The 22,216-nt window shown below is 43.8% G+C and overlaps 3 protein-coding genes across 6 annotated transcripts; 1 reads left to right on the plus strand and 2 right to left on the minus strand.

Annotated features, from left to right (window-relative positions):
* Positions 1-2,914: 2,914 nt before the first annotated feature.
* sytl1 (synaptotagmin-like 1) lies at positions 2,915-11,616 on the minus strand. 4 transcript variants are annotated; one of them, XM_040121091.1, is made up of 16 exons: positions 11,463-11,615; positions 10,945-11,045; positions 9,922-10,048; positions 7,797-7,948; positions 7,580-7,694; positions 7,427-7,493; positions 7,299-7,335; positions 7,183-7,223; positions 6,795-6,911; positions 6,478-6,644; positions 6,272-6,374; positions 5,807-5,968; positions 5,370-5,448; positions 5,175-5,274; positions 4,684-4,889; positions 2,915-3,377 (listed from the first exon to the last, which is right to left on the minus strand). In XM_040121091.1, the coding sequence occupies exons 3-16, from the start codon at positions 10,044-10,046 to the stop codon at positions 3,235-3,237; spliced, it is 1,614 nt and encodes a 537-aa protein (XP_039977025.1). In that variant the 5' UTR covers positions 10,047-10,048; positions 10,945-11,045; positions 11,463-11,615; the 3' UTR covers positions 2,915-3,234. The 4 variants fall into 4 exon arrangements, with proteins under 4 accessions (XP_039977025.1, XP_039977024.1, XP_039977027.1 ...); XM_040121090.1 differs by having other exon boundaries at positions 11,458-11,615; XM_040121093.1 differs by lacking the exon at positions 10,945-11,045 and having other exon boundaries at positions 11,463-11,616.
* A 2,397-nt stretch (positions 11,617-14,013) lies between these two features.
* Positions 14,014-15,590, minus strand: cd164l2 (CD164 sialomucin-like 2). Its single transcript, XM_040121857.1, has 5 exons — positions 15,512-15,590; positions 14,988-15,074; positions 14,585-14,677; positions 14,451-14,492; positions 14,014-14,177 (listed from the first exon to the last, which is right to left on the minus strand). The coding sequence occupies exons 1-5, from the start codon at positions 15,588-15,590 to the stop codon at positions 14,014-14,016; spliced, it is 465 nt and encodes a 154-aa protein (XP_039977791.1).
* A 5,407-nt stretch (positions 15,591-20,997) lies between these two features.
* Positions 20,998-22,085, plus strand: gpr186 (G protein-coupled receptor 186). Its single transcript, XM_040122457.1, has one exon. It carries the CDS (start codon positions 21,018-21,020, stop codon positions 22,002-22,004), a length of 987 nt encoding a protein of 328 aa, XP_039978391.1. The 5' UTR covers positions 20,998-21,017; the 3' UTR covers positions 22,005-22,085.
* Positions 22,086-22,216: the final 131 nt, after the last annotated feature.

Below are 22,216 nucleotides of genomic sequence, written 5' to 3' on the forward strand. Positions count from 1 at the left end.
GTGTGTGTGTGTGTGTTTGTTTGTGCGCGCGCATGCGCGTACGTGCACGTGTGTGCGTGTGTGTCTGCGTAACTGCACCCTGTAGGAAGAGCCACAGGAGCGAAATTTTGAAGGAACCTATTTCAGTAGCAGTTTTATCTTTTAACCAGTGTTCCAGCATCTGTGACATAACTGAATTAAATAAACAACCCTGATGTCCTCTCCCAAGCCCACACTGGAAAGAATTCAAGTGAATTTGTTGTTTATTGACATCAGGTCGGAAATTTAAAGTTACTTTGAAATAATGTACCCAGAAGAACAAAGTATATGATGTCCGTGAAAATTCTCAGTCATCGAGGTCATGGTTACCCGATAAGGGTTGAATTGAGGGCAACTGGACTTGGTTGTAGATGCTTAGGACCATTGATGTCGCTTGGTTCATTAGCACTCTTGGTTGTTGTAACGTCAGTTATTAGAGTGATTGGGGGTCACCTGAGGCCAAGTGTAAACAACAGTCGGTGGAGTTTTGGATTTACATCAGGTGTGAATGGTGGTTAGGAAGGGATCATAACATAAGTTATCTGAAGGCACTTTTCATATGGGGCATGTCTAGACCGTACTCTTTGCAATATTATTTACAGAGACCCCTCATTCCCCCATGAGCAAGCACTTGGCAGCAGGGGCGAGCAAAAACTCCCTCTTAACAGGAAGAAACCTTGAGCAGAAGCTGGGAGAGGTGGTGAGAGAGAAGGGGGGAGGGGACTCAGTAAAAAATGACAATAAATCATGACCACTCAGTCAATAAACAAACCTGTCCATTAATCCAATCATGTATCTATTCAACCCTACTGAAACCAAAACATGGTCCATTACTACAAGCTGGTCTCCATTTCATCCACCAGATAGGCCACTGTTACAAAGGGGTGTGTGAGAGCCGTCCCCGGAGTGAACCTCTTCTCTGGGTCTGTATGTAGAAGGTATTGTATTAATTCAGTCTTTAGTCAAGACATGGACCGCTTACTGTTATCAGGTCATCTTGACTTCTTATAGCGCTCTTCCATGTAGATACTACAAGTATCCTGAGTTCTGTGCTTGAGTAAATGTACTTAGTTACTCCTCATCACTGTGTTTGTGTGTGTTGAGTTCTCCTTACCAGATTTATCTGCTGTCAAAAAGCTGGCTGAGTGAGTACTTGAAGACATTCAACCAAAACTAATGTTTCTCCGAATGCGCCACTTCTGCTTTGTAAGGTCTTCAACTAACTCTGGTCTGTAGGTGATGAAGTGTTTTCAGCTGTAGACAAACTGACCAGTTCTCTACATCCAAGTTCTCTCTTCACCACATCATAGCAGGACATCAGTATTATGATGTCATGTTATTATAATATTCTATTGAGCTTTTTATCTGAGAAATGAGGGACAATCACTTGATTTACAGACAAATGTGTTTATTTGTGATTTATGCAGTCAACCACTTTCTTTCAAATACGCATTTTAAGTAGGTTTTTGCCATGCTTACCTGTTACCCGTGTTTACTTGTTTATAGCAGACTGTAATAGTTCACACACACACACACACACACACACACACACACACACACACACACACACACACACACACACACACACACACTTGTCTTTCATTTGTTGTGAGGATGCTCATTGACATAATACATTCCTTAGCCCATTACCCTGACCTTTTCCATTGAAACTAAATGCCTAACCCTAAAGCCAAGTCTTAACCCTCCGGCCAAAACGTCGTCACAATGATGGTTTCAAACCAAAATCTGTCCACACAATCATAGGAAGACAAGTACACACACACGCAAACACGCAACATATAAAAGTTGAATAGCTCAGTTAATATTTTAATAATATAATACATGACCTTTTGTGTATCTTTTTTTTGCTATACTGCCTTTGTTCTTTGGACATTAAACTTGCCTTACTTTGAAATGCACTATACTGATGTATATTTACTTCAAATACAAATGATACATACAGTAAGTAGAAGTATGTTTTAGGACTGGCCCTCTGACAGAAAATGAAAAAGGAAGAGTAAAAGTGCAGATATTGAGAGAAAAAGATACTGAAAGTGAGATTTAAGGACCCCCACCCATTACAATCCCATGCTACCTTGCCAGAAGCTCTTATCACCCCTTTGGCACCCCATGCAAAATTACATAGATCTGCCACTGCTCATTCAACATTCAGCCAGCCACAGCTGGTTGGTCCATATTCCAGTGCGACCACTCAGCACGGAGGACCTCTGCCGGTAAAAAAAACATAATGAAATGCCTTAGTGTGAGGAACATGTGGGTGATGCGGTACATACAACACCACTGCTGCACAACATGGCCTTATCTTATCAGGCCAGCAGCCTCTAATATAGATAGAGGGAGCTAGTATAATGAATGCCTTCCTCCACTATTGTTTGATGAATAAAAGGACAGATGGATACCTGATGCAAAACAGTTTGTTTTGGTGGAAAAAAAGTGAGGACAATTTATACGAAATTGTCTTCTCTTCTTTTGTTCTTGACCTTATTCTTCACTGTTCCCTGTAATTTGCCTAAAAGGAAAATAGAATAGATGCTAAATCTGACCACAAGGTGGTAGTCAGCTAATCCATCAAAAGGAAAAGCTGAATGCATGTAACTGCAGGCCTTTTCGATCCTAGCTAATTATTGTAATGACACCTAAAAATTAGAAAAATCAGAATATGTGTTCTTCAGTATGGAAGTGATTCGACCTATTTTTCTGACACACTCAAAAGTGACTGAAAGGGCTGTGACAAAACTTGAAATAATTATGAAATAATTATTGTAAATTAGTCTATCTGCGGTTATTAAATTCTAAAAATTATGTCTAGATCATTGTTTTCTTGATTTAATATCAGTGAGTAAATCAGAACGCTAATGAATCATCAGTTCAGGTTTGATATTTAATTCATAAACTACAATGGATTACAAATGCACTTTTGTCAGATAAGAAACAGACTGAACCAAACCATACAAATAAAACATTTGAAATGCAGACAGATATGGTTTCAAAACTAAATAATTCAAATCTACGCCATTAATTCACAACATTGCACCACTACTGACTCCCTCTGTGTTCGTGTTTGTATGTATGAACAGAAATAAACAGTGTATGCGTGTATCATTGTGACAGAGAGGTCAAATGTGCTTATGTGCTGGGTGTTCTTTCATTTGAACATGGGTATCAATGTGTGTTTGCGCATTAAGTGTGACTGAGTCACCCGGACCGGTGGGTGAGGTTAGTTCTGATTTGTAGTGTTGTGTCAACCCAGTGGTTTGGGTTTTCGATCATGGAGGTCCACACGGCGACCTCCTCTTGTGTGGAGTCCATCCAGCTTACAGCCTCCCCGTAACTCTGACCTGCCATTACAAAAAACAAGAAAAAAGAAAAGAGAATAAAAACACATTATTCATTATTTATGTTGAAGACATGCTATGGTGACAGGCCATGTATCAGTCTTAATGTCTTAACTTCGGCCAGCACCCAGGCTTATTCGGAGAAGCAAATGATTCTACAAGCAGACTAAAATCCAGGAAACCCACAATCAGACATAAGATGAGGGTGTTACTCTATCAGTGGTTTGATCTTAAGTGCTGCGCACTCCTCATCAAGTACAGTAACACCAACTATGAGCATACCAACAACATCAACATTGAGATAAACGACTTCACAACAACTAAATTAACTGAAGTTATATATGTTTCCTCATTGCTCACATATACAAGTACACTAGTGACACCAGCTTTTCCCCATCCTGCGGTCTAGGTGGAAAATTTTGACACCCAACAACCAAACACGGTGTACTTGGCAAAGTACCAGACGTTCTCTAGTAACCTAGAAAATAACCTCGCTCTGATGACATGACCATCTGAAATGCCTGACATGCCAACAGAACAAAAAGCAATGCAATGTGAAATGCTGGACCAAAATACTGTCATCACACCACTCCTACATACCACTGTAGATGAAGATTGAAAGGCTGCTTTAAGACCGAGGTAAAGACAGGAGCATTGGCTCCCTTCCTACCTGTTGCTTACAATATTACCTGTCACAAAGGGGTTTCCACGGAAACAGGAAGTAGCCTCCGCAAGCAACCACTCTTACCATTTTTTACTGCTGCATACTTATGGTGCCAGAAAAACACAGACAGGAAAGTTATTGATAAAAGCTCCTGTATAAGTGAAGTACAAGCACCTTTGTCGACTTCCGGTGTTCTGAAAATGGGGTTCCTACGTCAGTATAGATGTTGAGTTGATCATAATTAAAAATCTGGTTTGCTATTTTCGATTGCCAACTGTTTCGGCCTTTAGCTACTTCATGTAAGCTTATACTAATTGAACACCTGTGGGCTCCTGCTTCTGAGGAAAGTACCAAGCTGTACAGGATGTAATGCATTTAACTTCTATGGAAGCAAATCAGCTATTTGTTTGTAACACAAACAAGAAAGTTCATATTGAATAAGCAACCCCCTGCTTTTCACCAAAGACGCAACCAAAACCAAAAATCAAAGAGTATGTCAGGATGTGAAGCCTTGGTGTAGGTGAATTTATCGGTGCATTTTCACCTCTCTATACCCTTAGTAGGAATTAAGTACTGGAAGCAGGCCGTTCTTTTTAATGTGATTATACATCAAAGTATTAAAATGTACAGTGTAGAGACTCTCACCAGTTCCACAGCTCAGACGAATCCCTCCTAAGACGTGCGTCTTTAACCCTTCGCGTTGCCAGACAGTCAGCTCAGCGCAGGCCTCTCTCAGGTCGCTGGTGTGGAAGCCATCATAAACCATGGTGTGGTTGTAGGTAGGACTGATGGAGTGCTTCACCACCCGCGTCTTCTGACCACTCTGTCTGCTAGCATCTGGGAGGATGTAGCTTGTGGGGTTTAAAGTATTATATGATTGTGAATGATTGTGAGTTAAAGTCAGAGTCAACCAGGATAATTTTTTTGCAATTGCATTTAGGAGGTGGACTTTCTCTGACTACTAGAGATGACTCAAAAGCGATCCTACAATCTGACATACATGTTGGTACAAGCCAGGTGATGCACTGAAACATGATTGTCATAAATATATTTAAAATGTTGCTACAAATAAAATTCTTGCCAGGACAAATAATTAATGACAAAATATCAGAAAATTTGATGCAGAGCTGACACACCTTCTAACAAATGAGTCTATAGCGCCTCCCTTGTTGGACAGGAGACCTTGAGCCTCCCGAAGCCAGATGTGAAGTTCTCCTGTCAGTGGCAGACCACTGCCTTAACGCGCAAACACGTAAAATGTATGAGACTCAGGTGATTGTGATACTGAGGTAGGACAAAATATGCATCCATGATGTATGTGTTCTGCTCACCCTCAAATCCGTCTGGGATGAACTTAATAGAGAGCATGATGGTCCCACGACTGTTTATGGAGTCTGGATTCAAATGAACCTGTGATTTGGGGTGAAGAAGAGAGTAGGAAAAAAAAGAGGATCAAAGCAGAGGAAAAGACAGAAGAAAAAAGAAGGGAAAAGAAGAGAAGCAGAAGCGAGGAAGCAGGAAAAGATTAAGGTTACATAAAACCCTAGTTGATATTCACAGCAAGTCTTCCTGTCCCTTCAGCTCTCCCAGACACGAGACACTCCTCCCTGTTCTGTGTCTTCAACAAAGCTGCCAAAACTGCTGTTACACAGACACTCACATACTAAACAAGTATAGATGCAGACATCGTAGTGTTTTGGCAAATATCAGTCTGGAGGTATTTACACACACATAGTTATTTAAGTCATTCATATCTACTCTTCCCTACCCGTGGCTGCAGGTCCTGCCACAGTGGCTGAGTGTAGGTCCAGTCCCAGAGGCCCAGAGCCAACTCCACCTCACCCAGGAACACGTTCCTCTTAAGGGGCTCAGCATGCCACACTGACAGGTTCAAGGTCCGACTCTGCAGCTCCCCAATCCTCACTTTATACTGAAAGCATATGATCAGAATCAGAGATTTAACGCGTTACAGGATGGAAGGAAAGGACAAAATATTATGGGACCTTACATTTATGGAGATATACGGTCAATGGAGAAATTTCCCCATAAGTGACAAGAAGTAAACTTGGTAAATTTGGTAATTTATTGAAAGGATATCTTCAAAACTAATGAAATAAGTGAATGTAGTGCATGCTGCAGGACACCTTGGAGGAGAGCTGAAGGACAAATTGCAGATGGGGGATTTATGTGAAGGCTGCCACTTTATGCATTATGTAAACGGGGAGTGTCTCACTCTGAGAGTCTGATCATAGACCGGGTTGAGTGTCTTCTTCTTCACCGAAGTTTTCTTCTTACTGTGACTCGACTTGTCCGGCAAGAGATAGGTTTTAACATATCTGTGAAACACACACACACATAGACATTATATGACTGATACTGTATGTAACATTGTTGACACATGATGCACATTCAGATGCACACGCATGCACTGTCACTTACGGGTCAGAGCGGTTCTTGCGTGCTGTAGCGATGTCCTCGCAGCGGTACACTCTGACTTGCAGCTCCTCCTTCTGGGTCTCGTAAACCAATGAGAACTGGATACGGCCCCTCACCTCCACCAGTCCAAAATCTCCCGAGCTGAACAGACTCATCATGCTTCCACTGAGCTACAACACACACACACACACGCACACAGAACAAAGATCATCACCTACGTCATTGTCCCGAGCTGAGTCATCTTGCGTCGGTGGATAGCCAATTAACCAAATGTGCATGTGTGCACGCATGTATGCGCGTGTGTGTGTGTGTGTCTGTACCGTGTAGCCTGAATGAAGGCTGCTGGTGGAGCTGCTGGTTTTCAGAGAAGCTGGGTCTCGCTCTGTCAGGCTGCTGCTCAGAGAGTCAGTGTCCCCGTTGTGACCGTCAAAGTCATCCTAAATGCGCACACAAACGATTCTCAGATACAGCGTCACTACTGATCATGTATCTATTGGCAGCCTCTCCCTACATATCATATCCTTTAACTACTCTCTTATACTCTAGCATTGAAAGATGTGTGGCTGATTTGTACATTTAAATAATTAAAAAATATTGACTGTTGGTAGAGTCTCTGAATAGTTGTGGAATAACTGGCCAGTTAAAAGCAGTGTTTCTCAAAACCTTTAGTCATGATAATCTGCGAGTGTGGATGTGTGTTATAATCACCTCAGGCTCCTCTGAGTGGCCATTACTTCTCCTTTCGCACTCTATGAGCAGATTGATGAGTTAATATTAGTACAAAGAGACAGCTGGGATACGTACAGAGATAGAAATGTTCATACCTTTTGATGACGAGGAATTATTTCTATGCTGGAGATCCTGTAGTTGAAGATGGTTTATTAATATCTGGATGATTATTCAGAAAACACTTTCATGCATAAAAACAAGGAACATGCATGCACGCACAGACCTGTGCTTCAGGACTTTTTGTTCTGGGTATGGGTGTAATGGGTGTAGGTTTCAAACTTCCTTGACTCCTGAAAACACAAATAAGAAAGGGGAAATGCAGTTAAACACAAATCTTGTAACAAGTGATATGATTTTCTCCACTGCCCTCACTAACCCTCCATTCTCCTCTTCCTTGTCGTCCTTGATTCTTCTCTCTGCTTCAGGAGAGGTGTTGTTGTTGTGGGAGGTGTTCTCTCTCTCTCCATTAAACAAGCCAGTCAGGGGCACATCTGTTACCATGGCAACAACCACAGACTCATCATAGGGATATAACTATAACAACAAGCAGCCACAGGCCAGTGATAGAAGTACTGCATTAAATGAAAACTGACCACTGCTCTTTGGCTTCCTGTGGCGTATGGTGGCATGGACAAGGTCGCAGCCCGAAGTCCTGCAGTGATGGCGTTTGCTACACTCTTCGTTGAACCATGCCCCCGACAGGGAGCGCAGACGTGCCGGGTCTGTCTCTGTCTGCTGGAGGATCCTGCAGCGTTGACACAGGGCTAAGTTAAACAGCAAACAATCACAACCTCCTGTCTGCAAAAGTCAGGTGATGTCACCTGGCGTCAGAAAGTAGACACAGAGGGTTTACAGTCCCTGTTGTCACTGGTGTCATGGAACTTAGTCAGCATGTAAAAGACAAAGGTGTGTCAATTTTCCAACTAAAAAACGCACAAAATTTGATTTGCCACATTGACATGTACATTAACAATATGTCTTATATAGTTTTCTTTTTGATACATTCACCACCCTGACAGTAGAACTGAAACGTTATGTTTATTAATCAATTAACCAATCTACAGAAAATTAACTGCCAAGTCACTTGTCAAGCACAAGTGCCAAACATTCTCTGGTTTTAGCTTCTCAAATGTGAGGATTTGCTCTCTACCTTAGGTTCCGACAAAGTGTGGTGGGTATTTGTGACTACCTTCTGATGTTTTATAGATTAAACCATGAATTGATACATCAAAAAGGAAAATCAATAAATTAATTGATGGTAACAGCTAGTCGTTAGCTGAGGTCTTAATTCAAAGATGAATAAAAACAAGCATCCAAAAACAGGGGACAATAGGTATTTTGACTAATAGACTTTGTTAACAAAACCAGATGTACTATGGAGCTCCCGATCATGTGATCAGTGGTCTACAGCATTTTGAGCTGTGCAAGCATTTCTCAGATGCAGGAGCTGCTCTGTAGCTAGACATTATTTCAACAGTTGACATAAAACTCAGTGAACAGAGCCAAAGAACTTGGGTTTGCCAGTAAGCCTACATGGCGTGTGTGTTTGTATGTATATGGTGATCGGGTCTTATATGTTATGTGTTGCACATGTTAACATCGTTTCCTGGTTTTGAGAAACCTGGATACTCTTAAAGAAACCTTTAAGATGCTGTGGCATCCTTAACTGCACTTTGTATAGGTGCATCATTAACTCAATGTATGTAGCAGTTTGTGAAACAAAAAATATGAGCAGATATTGTATTGTCGCCCTTGTTTTCCATTACTGATGATCAGATGGAGAAGCTAAATCCCACAGACCGGCAAATGTGACGGAGTTCAGGCAGCCGGTAAAAAAAACTGTTTTCCTCCTCAGATATAAGTGGCTGAGAATTTGAAGAATCAAGATACATCTGCTGTCAGATGATGAGAAACCTAGATACTGTTATGAACATGTACACTGGGATATGAATAACCAGGTTTCTCATGAACCATATAAACATCATATCCTGAATAAGATCCAAACAAAGACAAGACTCAAAACCTAGATAGCAGCCCTTATGTAAATGCACTGCAGTTATTGACTCTACCTTTTGAGGTTACAATTAACCAATATGACTACACTTGATAAAAAATTTAAAAAAAATTTCAAGCTAAAACTACAACATAGAAGTGACAAATTAAAGTTAAGAATAATTAAGTGGAGAAACATAACAAATGCAGACTGAATATCCAATCATGCTCTCTGATTTGACTCTGACTTGTCGCCTTTTAATGATCACCTTTAATCCTGTGATGAACCATTTCTATCCCGAGGGGAGTGGGCTGTTCCATGATGACAATGCCCCATCCACAGTGCACAATAGGTCTCTGAATGGTTCGATGAATATGAAAATGAAATGAATCACGCGCTATGGCCTTCACAGTTGCAAGATGCCAACCCAATCGAACTCCTAGCGAATAATTTAGACCTCCAATGCTCTCCACCACCATCCGCAAAACACCCAATGAAGGAATATTGTTTGGAAGAATGATCCTCACATCCTCACAGAAACTTGTATAATCCATACCATGGTGCACTGAAGGTGTTCTGGAAGCTTACGATGGTCCACAGCCCCACAGACATTTTATGTTGTTTCATTGCTCATTAATTTGTCACCCCTCTGTATGTTAGTCGTCATTACTGGACACTGCAATTACTAGAACTGGCCCCTAAAAGGACAAACAATCACCTCTGACCTTACACGCCCTTCCTCACGACGCCGCAACTCCAAGTCACGATGTAAGACCTGGAGGATGATGGATTGCTCCTGTTCTGTCAGGTGGCTCAGGTCAAGAGAAGAGTCAACCCGCTCCCCCTCCATCCCTGAGAGAGGTACGTATGAACACAATCCTTAAAAAAAATAGATGTAAACTACTAATCTCTAATTACACTTGTGTCCTAATGGTACTGCTTAATGTTGTGCCAGTGTATAGATAAACTTGCTATAGGTTATGATCTCATTATAATACATTTTAAAAAGTATCAGAGCCTTAACAAAGTTTGGTGTAATATTGCTATTGTTGCAGGAACTTTTACATTTTTCACTTTGTATCCTTTTACCTTAGACCCCTTCAGAAGACAGTATGTGGTACAGTATATCAAGCTGTATATAGGGAACTAAAATGAAGCACTGTCTACTTGTCACCCCGTCACGTTGCATGTGCCAGCGAGTTCTGAGGAGTTCCACCAAGGAGTGATTTTTTTTTTTTCCTGCTCAGATTGTTTAATTTCAATTCATTTTGACGCCTGAATAGGTAAAGTCCAGTTTTCCCACAAGGCTCAAGCAAGGATTTCAAAAATGTCAGAGAAAAAATACGTATGTTTTGTGTTCTTTCTTAACCTGTGTATCATGTCAAGACCCCTTGGAGGGGTACGGAACCCCAGGTTGGGAACCACTGTACACTCTTTGGTACAGTACACTTTGAAACCCTGTGTCCTCCCGAGGACACATGCTGTTTCAAGCTATTGCTGTCTGCCTTTATGACTCTCATGCCCTCCTGCACCCAATGCTCACTACTATAGACCGTCTACTAAAACTAGGAAAAGGCTTGAAAACACATTTTAATTACACTATTTAAGCTGCCATCGCCTGGCCTGACACTGAGGAGATGAATGTTTAAAAAAAAAAAAAAAAAGGACCGGCAAACTTCTGTATGCAACATAAGATTTGGATGTCGTTGAGCTCGTGTGTGCGTATCAGCCGCCTCGAGGATAGTTACCATAGAGCAATCAACGCATGCGCAAAGCGTTTCTCCTGTCCAGGCGTTTGGTAAACAGGCTATCACACGAAGAGTGCACCGCAGCTTTCACCACCTAACATCTAAACCAACACAGAAAATAACAATATTTTAGTGTGGAGTAGAGGACATAGAGTATATCATATTTTTGTCCTGATTATACTAATTCTACTGCCTTGTCATTTTTGCATAGAATGTTCTCAATCGATTGAACAGTTGCTGTTCTTTTTTTTTTTTACACAGGGTAAGAAAACTGACATTTAACGCTATATTTCTGAAGGAATGATGAAAGTGTCCGGTCATTATTATGTATATAAAATCTCTCTATAGGGAAAATAGGCCCGTGCAGCACTTGTCTCAGCATGAAGACCGCGAGAGAGAGGACACCTGTCGCCTCTCTTTCCCTTTTTGGCTCAAAGGTTAAACTCTCCCCTCTCACGTTCATTAAAAAATACACATAGAGGAACAAAAAAACCCAAGGGAAAACTATGTTACCTTACTTGACAGCGTCTGCCAGTTCCATCTGTGGAAAAAGTTTGGTGAAACGTTGTCCTGAGGGCGAGGTGTGTGTGTGTGTGTGTGTGTGTGTGTGTGTCTAGGTCTGTGTGCTGAGTAAACGGAGTGAACCCGCCCTCGGGAGTCAGTCAGCACAGGGGCTGCACTCAGCTGGGAGCCGAGCGTGAGGCGGAACAAACACAAAGTACAGACAGCGACGATGGCAGTGTGTGTGTGTGTGTGTGTGTGTGTGTGTGTGTGTGTGTGTGTGTTGGAGCGTCAGATATGTGATATGACTCAGACACACACAAGGATGATTTAGCACCAATTGCAGGGTGGAGGTGGGATGTAACTTTCCTCCTTATAGCTGTCCACACCTGCTAAACACACACCTGACCACACACTGTGACTGCCGCTGCTGCACCTAGTCCACTGTACACACACATGCTCACATAGACAAACAGAGCTTTCTGCTTGTTTTAAAGCTGAAGACAGAATAGCCAGCAGGTACATAAAACCAGCTTAAACTTTAGTGTGGACTTGTGGTAATGTCTGGTGTGCTGGACTTTCCTTTTTCTCGCTAGAAATGTGTTTGTGTATGTGTTTGTGTGTGTGTGGTTGTGGGAGAGAGAGTGTGTGTGTGTGTGTGTGTGTGTGTGTGTGTGTGTGTGTGTGTGTGTGTGTGTGTAGGGGGAGGGGGAGTTCAGAGTGGAAAAAAAGACCTGTATTCAGTCCTGTCTTTTGTCAACAGACTTGGATGACGGCCACAGTCTGCCCAGTTGGGAAGCTTTTTTGTGTGGGCTTATTCAAGCCTGTAGGTTCTGGCTCAGAGAGCGACTGCTGCATCCAACTGGCTGTCCTGCTGCTCCCCTAAAGGCCTCCATCAGCGCCCTGTTCCTGCTGCATGCTGGGATCCATACTGACACCCACATATCTAAGGATTAATAGTCGATTCTTATCTGTGCACGTCTCTGGTCGCACTCTGATTACAGTCGAATCAGTTCAGTCACTCCGATGGTATGGGCAAATACGCACTCAACACTTACTATACAATCTCTTGCAGTGATTAGCTATTACCAGGTCCTCATTGGCATGCAAGAAAGCAGACATGAAACACACACAATGGGAGACAGGCATTTATTATTGGTTTATTTAGACTGCCAGCCTTGATAAACAATTTTTTAGTTTAGTGGCATCCCAAAAAAAATCCAAACATTTCATAATAGCAAACCTAACCAGTGTTAACATGAGGAAACAGGGTCACATCACATCTCTTTGAACTGTTATTAAAGGGTTAACCCTGTTAATGTGTATCATATAAATATGAGCAATCAAAACTGGAAAACTCCTCCATGAAAACGAATTTATAAAAAAAGACTCCAAGCCATTGACATTTCAAAACAAAAACACACAAATCAAAGCAATGTAGTAATAGAGCCATATAGGATGTCTTCGAGGGTTCGAGGGTCTACAATTTCTATTAAGGCTCCTATGTTGGATTATAAAGTATCATCTTCTATGGTCCCAAAGGTGGGGTCTAGGGACCTCCAGGAGTCCTCAAAATGGCTTCTTAGGGTCCCCAGACAAACTATTTCACTCACTACAAGTTAATATATAAAATAAATATATATGCTTATATCAATATATATTATTTCTGGTTTCAATAAAACACTAGGAAGATTCGCGACTCCATGCGACATACAGAAGTACTCCTAGATGATCCTAGATGATCAGCAGTCTCATTTTGGTCTGTTTTAGTGTTTTTGAAAGGGTTCAAAATGCCTGTAACGACCTTGTCTGACTCTCTGTCTACATGGGATTATATCACCCTTTCCCATAACTGCACTGTACTGTTTACACAGTTGAAACAGCTCATTTGATACAGCCATTTGATTGTTGTTTGTAAGTGGACAAACTCTTAACTAGTGAAATGAGCTTTGGTGAAAGTTAATGTTGGGTTTTAATCACAAAGATTAATTGCTGAAACAATCAGAGCCATTTTGTTTCTCCTTTGTCTGACTGTATGAGTACCAACAGCCAAAATGTCTCTGCAATAGAAGGATTGTGCTATATACAGCGGACACATGCACAGACACTCGTTACACTAGGCAGTAATTTGAAAAAATATCCTGTTATAAACACACCCAACGCCCAAGGGTACACATGAGGCATAAACCGAAAATGACAGGGGCTCAGGAAAAAAAAAGAAGATCTTGTCGTCACAGGTCGATGAGTCACTGCTCTGTTTTCCTCCACCCTTATCCGCTAGTTCTTCAAACGTCTTGTCTTCACTGTGGCTGCTCTCTGTGTGAATACAGACAGGATTTTTGCATGGACAGATGGGGATAGTGATCAGGATCAAAATACAGTCTAGAGAGATGTTGAAGGAGAATCGCCTTGTACGTCGGGTGCTGTTGATCACTCCTGACACTAGAGGCTGCTGTTGCGCCAACACATTATCACTTCACACCCTGACACAGACCTATTTACATGCATATACTTAAACTGATACGGTCACGCTAAATTCTCTCTTCTCTAACACCTACACGCACAAACTCACATGGGGTCATAGCTGCTCTGCTCTCTGGATTTGAGGAAGCGCATGGCGAAGAAGCCACCTGCCTGCAGACACAGCACCAGTATGATGCCGCCGATGAAACTGGACATGTCAAACTTGGCCTGCGAGAACTCTGGGGATGAGTTGGGCTTACTGCCATCACCTGGAGGGAAAGGACACAGCTTAATGGGTTAATGGGTTTAATGGGTGAAATTACATGAAAGCCAGGTGGGGTGGGGGAGAAGGGGAGAGCGTCAGGTTTTTTTGTTTTTCTTTTCTGTGAAATCACTGATGGAGATATTTACTGGTGGAAATGAGTGAGTGAGTGGCTCTGGGGAACATTTTACTCAGCTCTTGTGGGAATAATAAATGTCTGACGCAAAAGAAAGGGTAGGAGGGTGTGAGGGGATGCTGGAGTAGAGCTGACACAATTTACCTGAGTCACTTTCAAGTCCTCCCTCAGCTACAGTCTCTACAACTGGGAAGGAAATGAAATGTGCAAAAGAGATGCAAGTTACTGAGGTTGCAGAGAAATGATTTGTGTTAGTCTAGGAGGGAAATGTTTGCTACCTGTGCACAATTCAGACACTCTGGTCCAGCTACAGTTCATGGCGTTGTCTGCTGAGTCGCCCTCATCAGTCACACACCGGCCTGTGTCGTTATCTGAGACGGAGAGCACACGCATTTTAGTGTGTGTATGTAAGCGTGTGTGTTTGTCTGTGTAGTGTGCGCATTCCTGGCACATTAAATAATTCAGTCATCTTGTACAAACCAGGGAAGCTTATGTTCCAGTGGCTGTGATGATTGAATTACCATCAGAGGTCACAGGTGTGTTTGTGTGTGCCTGTGTGTGTGTGTGTGTGTGTGTGTGTGTGTGTGTGTGTGTGTGTGTGTGTGTGTGTGTGTGTGTGTGTGTGTGTGTGTGTGTGTGTGTGTGTGTGTGTGTGTGTGTGTGTGCATATGGGTGCGTCACCGTCTGGACAAAGCCTCCAGACACAGCCTGTTAGGTTGAGCATGGAGTCTCCGACACACAGGTCACATGACTCGGCTTGAGAACAATCTGTAGGAGGGAAAAACCTGGCAGTCAATTGGAAGTGCCAATCAATGCCAACTGATTGGCCGATGCACAATTATCTTACCACAGAAACATTTTAAAAAGCATAATTACTGCAAGACGTCCCACCATTCTGAACGGTGTCAGTATAGGTAACAGTGAGTGGACAAAAGACAAGAGAAAGGATGATACATTTTCAATCAGCTCTCACACTTTTACTTCTTGTCAATTTGTACAAAACACTGGAGAACAAGCCACCTTCACAGCAAATTAGACGAGAGAAAGGATCATGGAAAGACTCAAATCAGGCAATGGTGGAGTCAAGAGGAGGAGACACTAGATACAAAGTATAGGAAGACACCAACAGGTTTTTATCAAGACGGAAACACTCTCAAACAGTCATACAGTAAGAAAACATTTAAGACATGTGGACGCACCCTTACCTGACTGCGAGTACACAGAGGGCACCACTGCTAGAAGCAGCAGTGTGAAGCAAAGGACCTTCGGTACCAACCGCTGCATCCTTACAGCCACAGCGCACCAACACCTGCAAATGACAGCTGGAGATGTTGATTTGAGTTGAATCTCTATTAACGAAGGAGTTTTCAATGAAAATGTCTTTGGTAAGTCCTCCAAAGGGTAGTTGCAAATAGAGATACGGTTCCTGGCTAGGACACGGAGAGAAAGAGAGGAGAGACAGAGATCCGTGTAACATGAGCGACACCCAAACTTCGTTCCCTGGCAACCAGTTGGCCCACCTCAACACTCCTGAAATACACACCAGTTTGGACGGACTGACACCTGGTTACCTCAGCAGGCAGTGCGTGCAAACACACCTGAAATCACACGTCCTTACAAAACAGCACACATTTACGTTGGTGCAGGTGTTTGAACTAAAATGACTTGTGGCCATCAGGTGTATTTTGTATTTTTCTATCTATCATTATTCAGATGTTGGAATTGGGTGTTTGTTCTAGGATTGTTGCTCCCAACCTGGGGCTAAGGACCTCTCAGGGTAGATGAAACATCAGGAGATCAAAAGTTTTTACAATCCATCACCTGGGGACCATGAACTTCTGTAGCAAATTTCTTGGCTGTCCATCTAATAGTTATTGAGGTATTTAAGACCAAAGTGGCGGACTGACTGACAAGTCAACATTGCAAGCCACACCGTTGCCGTGGCTACTTTTTTTTTTTTTTTTTTTTTACTTTTTTCTGTTTTTCTTGTGAAATACTGGATAAGTTCACCTATCCAGGCTTCTACATATACTCACAATTAAACAACCTGAAGAGGAAAAATCACTCTTTAATCAAAATGATCGCAACTTTTTTCCGTTATAAGGCCATAACGTGACAAGGGGTCTCAAGTGGTTGCATTTTAAGCAGTCACAAGCCAATTAAAGGTGGCAATCACTCTTCTGGGAAATAAACTCAAACCAGCAAGAATCAATTTGTCTGAAACAAAGATCATTTTTTAACAGGTGTCCATCGTGAAAAGGTCTGATTACGACAGTTTATCAACACTATCGGGCTACTGATTTTTTAATTTGGGGTGTGTCTGATATATAGTAGTTAAAAATATGTGTCCTGAGTGATCCAAACCAATTAAGACAACTCAAAATATACTGTAGGTGTGAATGGTTTTAATCCACACAATGACGTAGGCATGGGAGGTGGAGGTTGTCAGAACCTCATGTGACTATGTACAGTAGACAGCCTGTACGTCAATAGTCTTATATCATCTCAAATGTGTCACTGACTGTGATGAAATGCTGTCTGGTCACTTGTCAGTCCTCTCCAACATAAGTGATTTGCTACTGACAAACAACTCAGTAGGGTTTTGAAGCCCATCTACTGTCTGAAGCAAGGTGCAGAATAATTACTGCAATACTCTTCACTGGCTGTGTAGTGGTGAGTCAAAGTAAGTAAGCGGACCTTGTATTGAAGTTAGTTTGTTACACAAGCACAGATGTGCATTGTGTGTTTAGCAACAGTCCCGATTTCCTCAGTAAATTCATGTTTGAAAGTGTGCGGAGCTCTGGTTGGATAATAATGATGTGGGAATTGGCTCAGGGTGCCCTACTTAGAAAAGGGTTCCTAACTCCTCTCATAGCTCTGAACATGCACCAGCAGCACAAGTCAAGGAGTTGAGCAGTGTTGCTTTGTCATGCACTGAGTCATACCCGGGACGTAGCCCCTCATATTCAGGTGAATTGAGCCCAGCATCACGACAGCTCTGTGCGGTCAATTCCACCGTCGCCACCTCCTGCACTCGCAGCGACGTATAGCTCACGCACTCCCACATCTCGCCCTGCATGAGCGGTGTAGATCCACAGGGTGGCTGCTTTGTGTGTACGATAAAAATAAATAAATAAACAAACAAAACACACACACACACACACACACACACACACACACACACACACACACACACACACACACACAGGGATATTCCGCGGTTCTGCTGAACACGATTTTCCTCCTCCACGGATGCTCCCACTGCTGGCACGGATCGATACACCGGCGACAAACGAGGGGATAATGTTGCAATTTACAGCCCGGGGGCGGCGAGGCGACTCGCTAGCATTAGTACAAATGCATATACAGTAGATCTGAATAAAACACACGAGTCCAAGTGGGTCAAAATACGAGTCCATCACAGGTTAGAGTGTTTTAGAAGGGGGAGTCACCCCATTCCTCACATATTGCTTCATCATACCTTCCCTTGACATTGGTAAATGCTATCCTTCTAACGCATATGCTTTACACATAATGCCTCTGCAATGGCAATATCAAATTTGTCTTGAAATACGGGACGTGAAGAGAAGTAGATTTGCTGGTAAGAAAAACGACTCTAATGCTGCAGATATCTGGAGAAGCTGCCGGCTCCGTTTCTGAAGGAGTCACCCCGGGTCCCCTAAGTGACGTGGGAGGGGTTTACCGGCAGGAAGTGTGTCCTAATATGGCTCGGGGCAGGACGAGATTCCCCGAGTTCGCGTATTGATATGCGCGACCACGTAGACAGCGGTTCAGCCCATCCTGCAGCAGCCTACGCTCACCGTCGAACCGGGGAAGCCACGAATCCCCCCCCCCCCGGCCCCTGTTGTGCTACTGTGGGAGGGCAGGGGCTTGTGTCTCTATGAGGCGATGCTTATATCAAAAGACAGATCAATGCATGAGATAACAAGCCAAACATATATGACTCCACCGCCCACACCAAAAACACAGATCTCCATGGCATAAACTGCACCCGTACGAGCACAGTCCTGTAAGATTTCTAAACGGCTTTGGGACTATTCGATCGCATGTGTTAAGCATGTCCAGTTATCCAAAATCATGGATCAGACGGGTGTTTATTCAAGCCTGTGGTTAACTTTGAAGCTGGTGTTTGTTCAGATGTTGTATTAGATTGAATTACTATGTATAGGCTATTGTTTCTGCCCATCCCTGTACAGACACGAATGTGCTCTCAATTCACTGGTACCAGCACCAATTGTATCACTAGTACTACCAGTACTAATACTGATAATCATAATAGGTAAAAATAGAAGCCATAGCCGAGTTTGGGGAGTGGAGAGGGGTAATTATATCACATTTTCACTTGGAGTGTCTGTTCCACACAGACTGGTGTTGCTCTGCAGGACATCTCCCCATGAGTCATCCCCATCCGCGCTTCAGCACCGCGGACAGCGCCAGCGCTGAGCTCTGTCCCCCACAGAGCTCGACACCTCTGAGCCCTGCCCAACGCGACGCGATACCCTGTCAATCAACCAGGCCCCTGGGTCTTATTGAGAAAAGTTGTGTGTGTGTGTGTGTGTGTGTGTGTGTGTGTGTGTGTGTGTGTGTGTGTGTGTGTGTGTGTGTGTGTGTGTGTGTGTGTGTGTGTGTATGTGTGTGTGGGGGGTGTTGATTATTATTTACAAGAAATGAGAGCAGGGGTGAACCGCAGTGGGAGGGGCGACGGAGATGCCGCATTTTTCTGAATGAAATTACTCGATATACATCCCCTCCCCACTCTGCCCGCATCCTCAGCGCCGGCCCCCGATTGGTCGAGCCTCCCAGTCACTGACGTCAGACGGGCTCTCTTGTGGACGAGTCCGCGCGCAGGAGCATCCATTCCGCCCGCCGTAAGTGCTCCGGGGAGACGGAAGAAAAAGAGATGCAAGAGACGCCAAGTGAGAGTTTGGCGCAACTTTGCTGAAGACAGGAGCACGGAGCTCCACACACGGGGACCGTCCCTCCTTATCTGAGCTGGTGCCGAGCGTCACAGCGGACAGCATCTCCTGGTCTCCATCGTCCGGCTTGGATCTTACGAGAGACCGAATCTGTTTAACTCCCGTAAAGGGACTCACAGAATCGCGTTAATAAGGTAAGGTGAATAATCGTATGTATGCATGTACATGTGTCTCTGCGGTGCGCGCGTGTTCACGCGTAAGTGCGTGTTTTGGGGGCACCCTCTGTGGTGCAGTGAGCCCGCAACTCTATTATACAAGAGCGTCTTACGCACTAAGAGGTGGGATATACCTGCTGACTCTGAGATGCGAGAGGGATGATGATGAAAGACTCTTAAAAAATAAATAAATAAATGCTCCTCCTGACTGTGCAAACCAAAAATAATCCTCAAATAAGATGAGGTATTACAGAAGATACGATGTGGTATTTCCTTCAGTACATGTCGACATGTAGTAAAGAACAAGAAGAAGACATACCAGAGAGCACAAGCATCTTAACCTTGTAACAGGCGAATTCCTTAAATAGCCTAATTGCTAAATGTAGTCTAATTAACTGCGCAGGCTTTTCTCGGTCTGGATACGCAGCAGAATCTGTCCCGAGGTTTACGCGGCGTATTGTCTCCCGCCGAGCAGCATGTTCGGAACCTCAATAAAAGGGAAACCTTGGGTTTCAGCGCGCCCGGCCAACCTGGAAGTGAGTTTAGGGATCTTTGCAATGTCCGGATGCTCCTGAAAGGTGGGAAGGAGGGAACCAAGAGCGGGGAGGCGGCGACGTCCCAAAGACATAGCTGTGCCAGTGATGGTTTTAATGGGTGATTAGCGTAATGATGCATTGGCGAGTGCCGTGGTAACCCTGTCTGTTGCGTTGCATCCCGGCAAGCCGACATATTGATTAACTTTGCGTGACTTCCCGCAAGACAACAGCTGGTGACGTCACTGTCATTTTTCAAAACCAGCAGTATGAGGCTACTGTAAAAAAAAAAAAAAAAAAAAAAAAGTCCGTGATCATTTAAAAAGGGGAACATATCTATGGGCTAAAACAATAAATCACGATTATGTGAGTGGTGTAATTTCAAAATGGTAAATATTTAAAAGTATTTTCCAGCCAAGTATGGTGTGTGCAATTTGTTTTGCTTTGTGATCCGTCTTTTTTTCTGTAGTGCATATCTTTATTGCACTGTGTATTCCATGTTTTATTTGTTTTTAATCAAATCTCATCTAGGGACAGGATGGGTTTTAGGCTGTAAATTAGTGAGGCTGTAAATACAATATGTGGCTTATTAGGCTAATCAGTGACCATTGTATGTTATTACTCTTTCCCAATACTTAAAAACTAAATAAATCTTCTTTTTTTTTAATCCCTGCGTATGATTAAAAGAAAAAACAGTACAGGACAATGTAACATCACAAATGATGGGAGCAAGAAAACACACTGCATGACAATTACAAATACCACTTAATGCAGCAATAGTGTTAATCTATTTTTATACAGGTCAACTGCATTAGATTACAAGTACTCTATCACCCCATTAAGTGTTCTTCCGTTCTGCCTGATGCCACATCCGGCCTCCAGTGGCTCCACACCACAGTTTATGGTCAAGGAAAGACTGTTCAATGTGCAAATGGAGACGCACTAATGAACCATCAGAGCTAATGTCAAACATGTTTCTCCTTTTTTCTCTCTCTTAGGTTGTGTTTGTGTGACTGCCGACCAGCCATGATCCAGAACATCTCTGACCTGGGCTGGGATGAGTCCTCAGGTGCAGATGCCTTCTTTCCAGTGGACCAGCTGGAAAAGTCATATGAGGTCCCGCCCCTGACAGTGTGGGGCGTGGCCCTGTGTGTTTCAGGAACCGTCATCGCCACTGAGAATGCAATAGTTGTCACCACTATCTTGGCCACCCCGTCTCTACGTGCCCCTGTTTTCCTGCTGCTGGCTAGCCTGGGACTGGCGGATCTCCTGGCAGGTGTTGCTCTGATCCTTCACTTCCTCTTCCTTTTCTGTGTGGAGCCCAGTGATTGGTCAGAACTGCTGACCTCAGGCCTGCTGGTGACATCCCTGACTGCCTCACTCTGCAGCCTGATGGGTGTGGCTCTGGACCGATACCTGTCTTTGAGCCACGCCCTCACCTATGGCTCAGGTCAATCACGTCGCAGGGCCGCCGTCCTCCTGCTGCTGGTCTGGTTGGGAGCATGTGTCATCGGGGCAGGACCAGCGATGGGATGGCACTGTCTTGGAGCGCCAGACTCCTGTTCTGTGGTACGACCTCTGACCCGGACATACCTGTCGCTGTTGTGTGGTGGCTTCCTGGTGGTCGTCATGGTAACCCTGCAACTGTACGCCTGGATCTGCCGTGTGGCAAGGCGGCATGCCCATGCCATCGCTACCCAGAGGCACTTCCTCCCAGCCAGCCAATCATATGCAAGCAAACACAGCAGTGGGAGGGGCTTCTCTCGGTTGATCCTGGTCCTCAGTGTGTTTGTGGGTTGCTGGATGCCTTTCTCCCTCTGGGGGCTGCTAGGAGACGCGTCCAGCCCTCCTCTGTACACCTATGCCACCTTGGTACCAGCCGCGGGCAGTTCCCTGCTGAACCCCATACTCTACAGTCTGAGAAATAAAGACATTCGCAAGGTGCTACTCCAGGCCTGCTGCCCCAACAGATACTCGCACAACACACACGTACACTACCCTGTGGATGTGTAGACTGCCAAACCAACGCACAATCTATGCTAGACATATCACTGTTTGTGTGCCAAGATACACGCATAGCTACATTGACTGTCATCCAGATCCAGAACATGAAGCCTCACACACACTCCCACACACACAAGCAGCACTTCGCTGAGAGAAGGCGTCCTTCTGCGGATCAGAATGTACCGAGCTGTCCTGGCTGGCAGCCACGTTGGAACAGCTCT

Source organism: Xiphias gladius, chromosome 24, assembly GCF_016859285.1.
Source record: "Xiphias gladius isolate SHS-SW01 ecotype Sanya breed wild chromosome 24, ASM1685928v1, whole genome shotgun sequence".
Lineage (NCBI taxonomy): Eukaryota > Metazoa > Chordata > Actinopteri > Istiophoriformes > Xiphiidae > Xiphias > Xiphias gladius.

Bases quoted from the DNA above. Each gene is read 5' to 3' on its own strand.
- sytl1 (XM_040121093.1), bottom strand. From the start codon at position 10,046: ATGGAGGGGGAGCGGGTTGACTCTTCTCTTGACCTGAGCCACCTGACA. The intron at 4,890-5,174 runs GTGTGTCAGCTC...AAACCCCACAAG, and splicing joins ATAGACTCATTTGTTAGAAG to CTACATCCTCCCAGATGCTA. The intron at 3,378-4,683 runs GTGAGAGTCTCT...TTGTAATGGCAG, and splicing joins TCGTCTGAGCTGTGGAACTG to GTCAGAGTTACGGGGAGGCT.
- cd164l2 (XM_040121857.1), bottom strand. From the start codon at position 15,590: ATGCAGCGGTTGGTACCGAAGGTCCTTTGCTTCACACTGCTGCTTCTA. The intron at 14,493-14,584 runs GTAGCAAACATT...TTTCCTTCCCAG, and splicing joins AGTGTCTGAATTGTGCACAG to TTGTAGAGACTGTAGCTGAG. The intron at 14,178-14,450 runs GTAAATTGTGTC...CTTTCCCTCCAG, and splicing joins AGGACTTGAAAGTGACTCAG to GTGATGGCAGTAAGCCCAAC.
- gpr186 (XM_040122457.1), top strand. From the start codon at position 21,018: ATGATCCAGAACATCTCTGACCTGGGCTGGGATGAGTCCTCAGGTGCA.